General features: G+C 35.0%; 1 protein-coding gene across 1 annotated transcript; it reads left to right on the forward strand.

Annotated features, from left to right (window-relative positions):
* The first annotated feature begins 8610 nt into the window (after positions 1-8610).
* On the forward strand, positions 8611-11796 carry LOC113773693 (receptor-like protein 33). Its single transcript, XM_027318317.1, has one exon. The coding sequence runs from the start codon at positions 8611-8613 to the stop codon at positions 11794-11796; it is 3186 nt and encodes a 1061-aa protein (XP_027174118.1).
* The last annotated feature ends 962 nt before the right edge of the window (positions 11797-12758 follow it).

Below are 12758 nucleotides of genomic sequence, written 5' to 3' on the forward strand. Positions count from 1 at the left end.
GATTCGGCTTTGATGACAAAGATTTTTAGCCTTGAATTGGATCCGCACGCAGATGCAAAGAGATCCATCCACAGATCTTTAATAGCTTGCGTTGATGTTCACGCCAGAGTTTTTCTAGTCAAGTCATCAGATGAAATACAGGTGCCAGAGTTTAGGCCGATGTTTGCACCAATGTTCATCGGGAAAATGCGCAAAATTGTCATTTTAAGCTCGAATAAACCATATCCTACCCCCTTTCTGATGCTACTTTATAAATAGGGGCTATTTAGGACGTTTTTAGGGGTGGAAAATATTAGGGTTAGTTAGTTTTAATATCTTTTCATAGTTTATTCTTGAGAGATCAAGATCAAATGAAAACGAATCAAAGAGCACACAAGAAAAAAATTGAAGCAAGCAACTGAGCCTTCGTGATCTCAAGGGAAATATTTAACTCGCCTTCGTGATCTCTTGTATTTCCTTCTCCCTGAGCCTGCTTCACACCACCAGTTGAAGCTATTGTCCTAGACCTCAATATCTTCCACGGCCTAGCTTCCACGACCAACTTTTCAACCCTATTTCCACTAACCCCATTTGAGGGGTAATATCCACATGAGAGAATTCATAGCCCAAATGCTAAGAGCTAGTAAATTTAGCTTCATGACTGTGGAAAATGCCCCACTAGTATATTATATACATAGGCGTGCAAGGTGCGTGCGCTATCTCTTCTTTATCAATATCAATAGATGATGAAGAATATTTTTGTTAGTCTTTTTATCTATTAATTCATAGATATTGTTTAACAATTTTGTCAAAGACGGTTTTTGTGATAAAGCTAAAACTACAAAATAAACATAAAAATATATGGTGCGAAGAAAAGGCCTAATTTTGAGAAATTTAGCAAGCAAAGCCGTGGCCGTTTTTGAAAAGTTTTTTCATCATCAGGATTGTAATTTTTCATGTTTGTAGCCTTCAATTTTGGCATGCGGTTGGCCTTTGCAAAATCAAGTGCTTTGATGCGTGCAGCTTCCAGGGGTTGTTTTTTGAGTTCAAAAGTTGATCCTCTCATATTGTTTGGACTTCTTATAAATCATAATGGCTTCAACTGTAGTTTCCTTTCTGATATCTTCTATCCTCTTGGAACCTTCATCCTTGAGCTGATTGTACTCTGCAGCATCTATAGTTAATTGACTTCTTAAAGCTGTATTAATTGCCTTCTATTTGTCTAATTCTCTTGTTAGAGTAGCAATCTGAATTTAGCTTCTGCTTTGTTCAATTGCCAAGCAGCTCTTTCACTTAAAATCTACTCTTTCTCTTTAATTGCTCTCTCTAGATGACTAAGAGCTTCCCTTTTAAAAGCTAAAATCTGTTTCATACATGTTTAGGGTTGAATTATATTATGGTCGAATTTGATTTGGACCAACTGTAATTACCCCAAAATTAAATTTTGTTGAACTAGTATAAATACATGGAAGATAGGAATACTGCAGCAAATTCGCCTTTATTGTAATGTTTATTTCCTATATGCATGAAAATGTTCAAAAATCATTTATTTTTAATTCTTTATAAATCAAGTACATTCTATTTGACCTTGCTTCCTTTTACTACTTGATCATTTCAAAAATTCCATTTGACTGATTTCACAAATCTTTTCGAGATTGTTGCTGATTTTGATCCAAAAGAGAACATTTTTGTAGATCAAGAGAAAGTTCATGAAAGTAATTAGATATTCTTTAACCTGTGAGAATATTAGGACTTCAGTCAATACAATATTAGGACCTCAGTCAATACAACAAGGTAGACCTTGATATCATCACAGCTACGGAACTGGGATGGGAGTTTAAACAGCTACTCATTCCAAGTGTGAATTAGTCAAAAGAAGTTGTATTAATTTTACGATTGTAAATTACTTGTAATCCCCTAAAAATATTCTTTATTAAGTCTATGAATGCCAATTTTTTGTGACCCCAAAATAAAAAAAAAAAATGTAGGACATTAACCAATTAAAGGAAGCTAACGTGATGAAATTGGTTAAAGAAAATAACGTCATCGCACAGTAACAAAAAAAAGTTTTAATCAACAAAGATGATATTCTCCACCACTATGAAGGCTTTATTTAAAAAAAAAAAAAAAAAAAACTGGCCATTTCTATCAGCAAACAAAATCTTGTATATTGGGTACACGCACAGCGCACTTAAAAAGTCATATAAGAAGAATTACTTTATTAAACCTTCAAATATCATGTATGAGAAGCTATGAGCAGCTACCTGCAGGATAATTTGCCTTTATTACAATCTTCATGCCCTATGTGTGAAACATGTTCAAAAAAATCATGTGGTTTTACTATTGTTCAAAATCAAGATGATTTTACTTGATCTTAAGAATCCTTTATTTGACCACCTGATTTGTTAAAAACCTTCAAATAGTTTACATAAGTTACTACTTCTGTTTTTAAAAAAGGAAGAACTTTGTCACTGCAATCACAGGATAGGCCTTGTCATTGTGTATTTTTGTGGCTCATATACCCCTACTTCCCAAAAAATGAATTAGATCAAAAAATTAATCATCCATGTCAGAAGACTGCATTTCTTTTATACTACAGTTTGAGATATTTAGCACCATATCCATAATATCCATCCAAATTTATTATCTCCTATATTTTTTAGGTTCTACATCTGATATCAAAGCTCCTTGATTCTTTCTCGCTATAGTCTTTATCTAAATCATCAGCATCCTCTTCAGAGCCGAAGATTTTGAGTCAAGAGCATCAAGATCCTCAGTCAAAGGCCCGTTCCCTTGTCTTGAGCTCCAATCCCTGAAGGTTCACTCTTAATAGTCATCCTTTCACTTGTTTTATTTCCATCACTTCTACCCCTTTTTTCTCTATGTAGAAACTGCTTCCTATATTTTACATAATTGCATCTCAAATTTGGAGGAACATCTTCTTCATTTACAAACATAACATCACATCCACTTCCCCTACCACCATCATCACAGTCATTCTTGCCCTCATTTTATCTGTTTTCACTTCTTCACCCTTTTCCTGTTCTTGCTAAATCTTAACACTACTTCCAGTTTCCTATCATCATTCTTACCCTTATAAATAGTTTCTCTCCTCCTCCTCCTCCTCCTCCTGTTAAATTTCTTCAATTTCACTTCTTCTACCACTTCCTCTTTACCCAAAATCCTAACATTATTTTCACTACTCTCATCATTGAAAATCTTTTTAGCAGTTCCCTTTCTCTTTCTATTGAAGATTTTTCGATTAGCATTTTCCCCTTCTTGCTCTTCATCACTGCTACTGCTGCTAATTCTAACCATTTCTTCGACATTTCTTGTGACTTTACTTGACTCCAATTTTTCCCTCTTTTTCCCCTCAATAGTGTTCATTTCATGAGGCATGGGCTCTCTTTCCTCTGTCTTCTTCTTTTGCTTCTTCTCATAGTATTCATCAATCATTTCCTTCAATTGACACTTTATTTGAGCCCTTGTTCTCTTAGCCACAATACTTCTCTTTTCTTCCACATTACCTTATTTCTAATGAGACGCGAAAGAAGCCTGAACACAAGCTTTCCAAGCACTAGAAAATTAAGCACTGTCCTTATTTGTTATGAGGCAAAAAAGAAGCACATTTTGAGAACCGCCAACAAAAATTTTCTTTGCACAGGAAAATTTTTTATTTTCCTTTCCTTTTGTCTTTTCCTTTCCAAATCTCTTTTCCAACCTTGTTGCATGTTGACTATTTTGATTCAATTTGATTGAAAGTTAATGTATGTTTTCAATTCAATTCAAATCCTTTTAATTGTATATTATCTAGAATTGTTATATTATCTGCCCTATCTTCAGTTTTGTTAATTTAGCAACAAAAGAGGTTCAAATCTCACATATATTATTAAAAAGCCTTAGCCTTTGTGAATCCTGTTCAAGTTTGAGGTCGAAATAATGTGTTCCATGAAATAGGCAGTCTTGCTTTGTCGGATTCCACTTCTGCTCTTGAAGCCATGAGCTGTTCCCTTTCTTCTCATTAGGCCAGTGGCCATTAGTTTTTCTTTTTCTTGCAGAAGAAAAAATCCTCTCTAAAGATGATTTAAAGTTCACGAATGTGAAACTACAAGTTATTATATATAGGCTAAAAAACATGTTTTCCTAAATGATTGACACGCATCGCGCACGCCCATGCAGGAACAATGTAGTTTTTTGTCTACAAGTCACAGCTGAAGTTTTTCTTGTTGGGAACCGAATAGAATGAATGAAAGCTTTTTCTGCCTGTAGCTGGTTTGGGTTTTTTTTTTTAATATATGAAAGGAGATCTTACGAAGGTCCAGAGAACCAACAAATACAGCAAAAGCTTTGGAAAAAAGGTAAAAACTCTAACAAACTAAACTATCAAACTACTCTAGAAGAAAAATATAACAAATTAATTAGTTTTAAGAAATTCAATTGAAGGCGGAATTTTATTAGACCCAACTAGTGAGTTCACCGTTTACTTATGGCAAAGCTGCATGCTACTTTACTTCACTTATCAAGTTTTATTTACTATATTCATACTTTTGGTAAGTCAATTGTGCTTCATCTTACAAATAGGACAATGGTCTTTAACGCCTCCTGCATTTGCAATAGCAACCGGTCGAATCAATTGCAAGGGCCACTTCTTCTTTTTTTTTTTCTTTTTTCTTTGCATTCATTCTTTCTTTTAGCAACTTGGATTGCAAAATTCAGTATGCGTGTGTGTCCGACTATATATGTCGTGCATGCTAAGAAATGATCGTTTCGATTGAGGGATTTGACGAATGATTTGAAATTCTCTCAAATTCCTCTGATCGTTTAGATTATTTAGGAGGTATTTGAATATATAAATTATAAATTATTATAATATTTAAAATGTATTTTGATAATTGATGGATTATAAATTCAAAGGCTCTTAAATAATTCAAACAATTAGAGTGATTTGAGTGAATTTCAAATTATTCATTAAATCCCTCAAGCCAAATGAAGACCTGCGTCGGAGTAAATTTTTTAATTTTTTTTTAACTCCCCATGAGGTGGTATATGATCTTGAATTGTGATTAGATTCACATTTAAAAATTACTTTCTTTGAAAAGATTAATTTTGCTCAGAAAATATTAGCAGCAGAATCTGTTTAAATAAAGACAAGACAAAAAAATTAAAAAAAAAATTGGCAGCAGATTCAGTTTGAAGAAAGAGAAGACCAAATGAAAACGAAGAGTTTTTCTTTCTCTGTGAGTGCCTGCAGAATCCACACAACAAAACCCCCATCCCTCTGTTTATTCTCTCTTTCTTTCTCGCAGCTCACTTCTTTCCAAGGTACTCTTTCCAGCCAAACCAAAATCTTCAGTAATAAACTTTTCCTATATCCTACAAAGCCTTTCAGTTTGTGTGCTTTTCACATGATTTACTTGCTATAGAAGAAATCTGCATGATTTGGTTCTTTTTGTTTCTTTGGACAGCATTTTAATAGTTCGTAGCTGAGCAAAATAGCTTGATAAAGTACTTTCTTTTTCAATTCCTGCAATTAAAGAAAATACCATGTCTATGGTTCTGCTTCAAAAGTTGATCGATTTCCCATCATCCAGTGAGCTGCACGGTCAATAGCATAAATTAAAGGGTAGCAATTTCCAATTGAAATTCAAAGTCATGATTAATATCTTCGGGCTTGATTGACGTTTTGGTAAAATACACATCACATTCCTGTACTTAGATTGTTCCCTTCAAATGTAGGACCATCGAAGTGACTAATGACGACATTTGAGTATTGCAAAATCTCATGATCGATATATCATCTATTCATCTACTGAAACAATAAAAGAACAGAAAATATATGTGCTCTCCAAAATTGATACACGAATATGGCACGGACTTATAGATACATATGGAAAAAGTCAAATGCAGAATTTTTTTTTTCTATGTCCCCTAAATAATTGTAAATATTTTATATATATCTTTGTAGAAATTAAGTTTTCTCCCTTCAAGATTTTAAATTTTTCTTATATCCCTTTAAAATTCTAAACCTTCTATTTATATCCTTGTGAATAGAGCATTAATTATACGTTGCCCCAAATTTTTTACAAAAATGTGAAAATGCCCCTCAACTATACATCTTCATAAATCTTGTTCCCCGCAACCCCAAACTCTGGTTGCCACTCGCAAGTGCTATACGTGATTATATATTTCTATGACATATTTGTCTCTTTACCAGGTCAACACTGGAAATTTTTTTTTTCTCAATACAGACAACTTAGACTGAAAATATTCATAGCAACGTTATCCTAGAAGAATGATTAGAGATATTTTTACTGTAGCACTTTTTGCGATGTGATGTATGTGAGATAAAAAGGTAATTGGGAAGGTAAAAAGGTGTATTGGAAATTGTAATGATGATGTAAGCAAATAAATTTGGGGAAATAAAGCCCAATCCAAACAAACCGATTGTTTGGGAATTGTTATGTTAACATTGTTTTTTGTTTTTCAAATTTTCAGGTTGCTTAAGCTAATGGGGTAAAGCTTACAATTTGTTTGTTCTTCATTTTCAATATCAAAACTCATGTATGTTTTGCATGGAAATTTGCCCATCTTCCGTGCATTTCACGTGCTTAAGGAATATTATCTTGGGTTTAAGGAAGCTGAGATCGCATTCTGCAATATTAACACACTTTTGACAATGTGTTCGTACTTTGTTCAATTTTTAACTTGAGAAAATGATATCGCTGGAGTTAACTTGAGAAATTTGAAGAAGTAAATATTTTTCGGTTCGACCGATGAAGTTGACTGTAATCTTTGAACCCCTCGGATGCACAAAAGAAAAGAGTCTTTAAGGAATGTACAAATTAATGATGTTACGCCATCAAACGACATAGATAGTTCAGCGAAAATAGGGCAAATTACATTTTACCCCCCTATGATTTAGTATTTTTGTACATAATTTCCCTATGGTTTCAAAAGTTATACATAATCTTCTCATGGTTTGAATTAAAGTGTCAAAATGACAAAAATGATCATTCGTAACGAAACTTTTACAAATATCGAAATTACCTTTGTTTAAAAATTAAAATGGTTGAAATGACCAAAATATATAAACATAATATACATGACGTACTAACCCTGTATGGTTTTATATTTTATCATATAACCCTCTTATGGTTTAATGTTTTATCATATAACCCCTTTATAGTTTTCAAAATATACACATAACCCCTCCTGTGGTTAGTAAATAATTTTCAAATCTATATAGGGGTATTTTTGATATTTTAGGTGATTCAGTTATGGATTGCAAATTCCGTTATTTTGACACTTTAATCCAAACTATGAGGGGGTTATGTATAGTTTTTGAAACCATAGGAGAGTTATGTACAAAAACACTAAACTACAAGAGGGTAAAGTGTAATTTGCCCGTGAAAATATAATGTCATGTAACTTAAAAAATCATTAGAATTGCCTCACTTCAATTTGCGTAACAGCATTTGTTTTAAATATTTGGAATATTAACGTTAATATAATACCAATATGAAAGTAGTTATTATTATTATTACTTTTGTTCATAGAGGTGGCATACCCACAACGGATCTTCTGTCCCACACCTTATGTCACTCTCTGTTCCACTTTTTATTATATTGTTATTTCTCCTTCATAAACATCATGTTTTAATTCTTTTTTGTTTCCTTAAGATCCAATAACTATTAATTGAGTAATACACAAAATTTAACAAACTCAAAAAATCAAAATTCATAAAAAAATGATTTTTTATGAATTTTATGCTGTATTTTTTAATTTTCTATTATATATTATTTTTTTGAAACTGTTGTATTTATTTTTTACTCAATTAATAGTTATTGAATCTTAAGGAAACAAAAAAAAAATTAAAACATGATATTTATGAAAGAGAAATAGCAATATAATAAAAAGTGGGACAGAGAGTGTCACAGGGTGTGGAACAGAAGATCCGTTGCGTGGCATACCAGTAAAAATTTTATTTAAAAAAATAAGAAATAATGAAAGGGAATATAAATCTTACCTCCAAATTACAAACTGACAATTTGAAAAAGCTAACCACCGTTTGGATTGCATTTTCCGTCATTTTCTATGAAAAAATTACTGTAGCGATTTGATGTATGTGAGGAAAAAAGATAATAGGGAAATGTGATCACGGAAAACGACGTAATTTTTCGGCGAAAAACGGCAATCCAAACAAGGCCACGTGCATTGGAATGTGTATCTAAATGACTTGATTATGGTCTTGATTGGAAAACAAGGCCTTGATTAATTTATGGTCTTCATTATAGCATTGGAATGTGTATCTAAATGACTTGGCTTATAAAATATGTTAATTGTTAGACACGATTGTGCTTGCTTTCACATTGTTTTATCTGACTAAATAGCACTCCAATCAAAAAGCAAAGATGTGATCACAATCTGGTCGGCAGCGTAGCCCAGCCAAGCCAACTTTGGCTATTGCTGTACTGAAATAATTTAGGCCCGACAGTGGTCAATTATGCCAATTATATTATCTTATAAAGATGCCATATGCTGTCCACTGTATGTATTCTTTATGAGGAATCAAGTATTTAAAGCTATTACGAGACGATTCCCTAAAGAAGAAGACTTAATCTACTGGTTAAGATGACATTTATGATGCATTTCCTGCTCTACTTGCCTCTGGTTCTCTCAAACTTGTACATCATCTTTGATGTTAAGTTGGCATCAGCCCATTGCCTGAGTGAACAGAAAGGTTTGTTGCTTCAGTTGAGGAGCAATCTCACGTATGACTCTTCGCTTTCTACCAAGCTGGGGAGCTGGGAAGAACACACTGATTGCTGCAGTTGGAGAGGTGTGCATTGTGATGATGCTGGTCATGTTATTGACCTCGACCTTAGCAGCGATTCAATCACTGGCAATCTTGACGATTCAAGCTCCCTTTTCAGCCTCCAATTTCTCCAAAGATTGAGCTTAGCCGGAAACTCTTTTGACTCTACGGATTTGCCAAAGGGGTTTGGCTTGCTAAACCAATTGGTTTATCTGAACTTGTCAGAAACAGGCTTTGCCGGGCAAATCCCCAGTAATTTTTCACGAATGTCCAGGTTGGTAACACTAGACCTCTCTACTTTTTCCCTCAGCTATTTGCTCTCACTGAAACTTGAGAACCCAAATTTGAACATGTTGGTTCAGAACCTCACGAGGCTTATAGAACTTCGCCTAGATGGTGTTGATATTGCCGCAGCAGGGGTTGATTGGTGCAATGCTGTGTCATCTGCACTGCTTGATTTACAAGTCTTGAGCTTGTCCAACTGCAATATTTCAGGCCCATTCGACTCCTCTTTGGCAAAACTTCAGTCTCTTTCTGTTGTCAAACTTGATGGCAATAAATTTTCAGCTTCACTTCCAGGGTTCTTCGCAAAATTTGCCAATCTAACCACCTTGAGTGCTAGTTCGTGTGACTTGCTAGGAGAAGCTCCGCAACAGATATTCCAATTACCAACTCTGCGGACCATTGACTTATCAAATAATAGGGAACTTGGTGGCTGTTTACCGGAATTCCCTGAAAACGGATTCTTGGAGAGTTTAGATCTTAGCTACACTTCCTTTTCAGGAAATTTACCAGACTCTGTTGGTAATCTTAAAAAATTATCCAGCTTGAAACTCTTTGGTTGCAATTTTTCAGGACCAATTCCCAGTTCAATATCTAACCTTTCCGAGCTTGTCTCAGTCGACCTGGCAGTGAATTATTTTACGGGTTCACTTCCATCCTTTACCCTGTCCAGGAACCTTAGCTCTGTAAGCCTTCGTGACAATAAATTGATGGGCAAAATTCCATTAGAGTGGGAAGGCCTTAAGCATCTCACCATTCTTGACCTGAGCAACAATTCACTTAGTGGAGAACTTCCTGCGCTCTTGTTTTCTCTACCATCACTGGAGAGCTTGAAACTTCCGAACAACCAGTTTTCTGGTCAGATCAATGAACTAGAAGGCATGTATCCATCTCCGCTAGGAGAACTTGACTTGAGTAGCAACAATCTTGAAGGGCCTATACCCCAGTTTGTATTTAAAATCACTAGTCTCTCAAGTCTCTCTCTTGCTTTCAATAAATTTACAAGCACCGTAGAGTTGGTTGGATTTATCGAGATGAAGAGTCTTGCTGATCTTGATCTTTCCTACAATAACCTGTCAGTCGGCACAAGAGGAAGTGACTCTGCCTTTTCTTTGCTCCCTCAGTTTAATTCTTTGATGTTGGCCTCTTGCAAGCTGCAAAAGTTTCCTCTTTTGAAGAACCAATCAAGATTGAATATGCTAGATCTTTCAAATAACCAAATAACTGGTGACATTCCAAACTGGATATGGGAAATTGATGATGGCTATCTCCGGTATTTGAATCTTTCTCATAACGATTTCACGGGTCTTCAAGAGCCTTACCATTTTCAAACTCATTTCTATCTGGACATCCACTCCAATCTGCTTACTGGAGCTGTGCCTTTACCACCACCATCAGCTGTCTATGTGGACTTCTCAAGCAATAAATTTACCTCTTCGCTCGCAGCTGATATTGGTAATCTTCTCTCGTCTGCCATTTATTTGAACATTGCAAACAACAGCATTGTTGATGACATTCCTCTATCACTATGTAATGCAACTCTTCTAGAAGTACTTGACCTGTCAGATAATAGTTTGAGTGGCTCAATGCCTTCATGTCTCATGGAAATGTCCAGATCCCTCGTGGTACTGAATTTGCATGGAAACAAACTCAGTGGAAACATACCCAATACATTGCCAAGGGACTGCAAATTAGAGACGTTGGACCTGAGTTTTAATCAATTAGAAGGTGAAATTCCACAATCTTTGGTCAACTGCAGAAAGCTAAAGGTATTAAACCTCGGCCACAACAGGATTGGCAGCACTTTTCCTTGCAGGTTGGACAAATTGACCAATATGCGTGTCCTTGTTTTGCACTCAAACAGATTCAGTGGAAAAATTAGTTGCCCCAACTCCAACTACAGCTGGGCTCATCTTCAAATTATTGACCTGTCGTCCAACAATTTCAATGGTGTATTGCCACCGAAGTTTTTCTCAAGCTTAGGTGCAATGATGGTGGACGGTGATAAATCAAATTTGCACCTTGACCTTCTTCATTACCAAGGACGAGATTTCAAAACATACTATCAGGATACAGTAACAATGGCTTTTAAAGGAACGCCAACAACGCTGACAAAAGTTCTTACCACCCTGACTTCCATTGATCTTTCAAGCAATAATTTCCAAGGGTCAATATCAGAAAAAGTTGGAGATCTCATATCACTGCTTCTTCTCAATCTATCAAACAATGCCCTCACGGGCCAAATCCCATCATCAGTTGGGAATTTGAAAAATCTTGAATCATTGGACCTCTCCTCCAATCAACTGACTGGGGAAATACCAGAGAATATTTCAAGCCTCACCTTCCTGTCGGTCTTAAATTTGTCACATAATCAACTAGTTGGAAGGATTCCAGGAGGAAGACAAATGCAAACATTCCTAGAAAGTTCTTTTGAAGGAAACAGTGGTTTGTGTGGATTCCAGTTGAACCGAACTTGCAACGGTGACAGAGATCCTGCACTTCCAGAGTCTCAATTGGAGGAGAAGCAGTTATATTCCAAGACAGAAATCTACATTAGTGTGGCAGTTGGATCTTTGGTAGGTCTAGCTTTCTTCGTCGGGCCACTTTGGCTATCCAAGAGGTGGAGAATCTGCTACAATAAAAATGTTGATCAACTTATCTTAAGGATCTTCAATAAGAAAGGAAAACAAATGCGGAAGAATTTGAAGGAAGATTGGTGAGAAATCTTTGAAGTTGATATATGCATCAAGGTAATTTGTAATCAATATAGGATGGACCGTTGGTTTTTTTTTTTTTTTCGATTATATCATGGCCTAAAGGACTGGAATTTAATCCTCTCTCACTAATTACCTTTTCAATTCATGGAAACTGAAAATTGGAATGGTCATGGTCAGAGTACATTATTCAGAGTCAATATTAGAGGTACAACTTCCGTATATTGCAATATCACATATGACACTAACAGAGGTGTATGTAATTCATTTCTTGATTTTGTGTCTAAATACTAGATTCTGTCTCACCTAATACGTTGTGGATATTGAAAATCGAGAGCAAAGTCAAAGGTAATCTAGTACTACCAAAACAAAAAGGAAAAATCAAAAAATAATAATAATAAGTACTACTGTACTAGTGCTTAAAGTACACTTGATGTGTGTGCATGCAATAGATAAAATTGTTTTGTTTGAAAAAAATGAAATGAAAAATTATGAAGTGCAGAGTATGCAAAATCTAAAAGAGGTTAGAGTAACAGAAACAAATTTTTTGTTACATAGCTTGTAATTGCGAAAGGAATAGCTAAAGAAACAACTTTTTTTTTCGAATAGATTATTGGAGGAGTGTAACTTGTTTGTAATTGTGAAGAGTTAGTAACTATTTATGGTTGTTTAGATAGTAGTGTTATTGAAATGTACGATTTCTTCATGGCCTGATTGGGACTATTTTATTAATAACACATGCTGATTTCTCGCTTTAGTCAGAAAGGTGGGGCTAACGGACCACGGGCAGATGCAACCGTTCCTGGCGATTTTGTACATTTTGCACACCGCATAATTTTGTTTGCATACGGCATAACTTTATTTGCACAACGTGTAACTTTAGAACAAAATTTTGTGAACGCCACACACATTGTGTAAATCGAGATACAATACGTGATCTGGACCATACAATTTTTTATGGCCAAATC

The sequence above is a fragment of the Coffea eugenioides genome, chromosome 6 (assembly GCF_003713205.1).
Source record: "Coffea eugenioides isolate CCC68of chromosome 6, Ceug_1.0, whole genome shotgun sequence".
NCBI classification, from domain to species: Eukaryota; Viridiplantae; Streptophyta; class Magnoliopsida; order Gentianales; family Rubiaceae; genus Coffea; species Coffea eugenioides.

Coding starts and splice junctions, on each gene's coding strand:
- LOC113773693 (XM_027318317.1), top strand. CDS start 8,611: ATGACATTTATGATGCATTTCCTGCTCTACTTGCCTCTGGTTCTCTCA.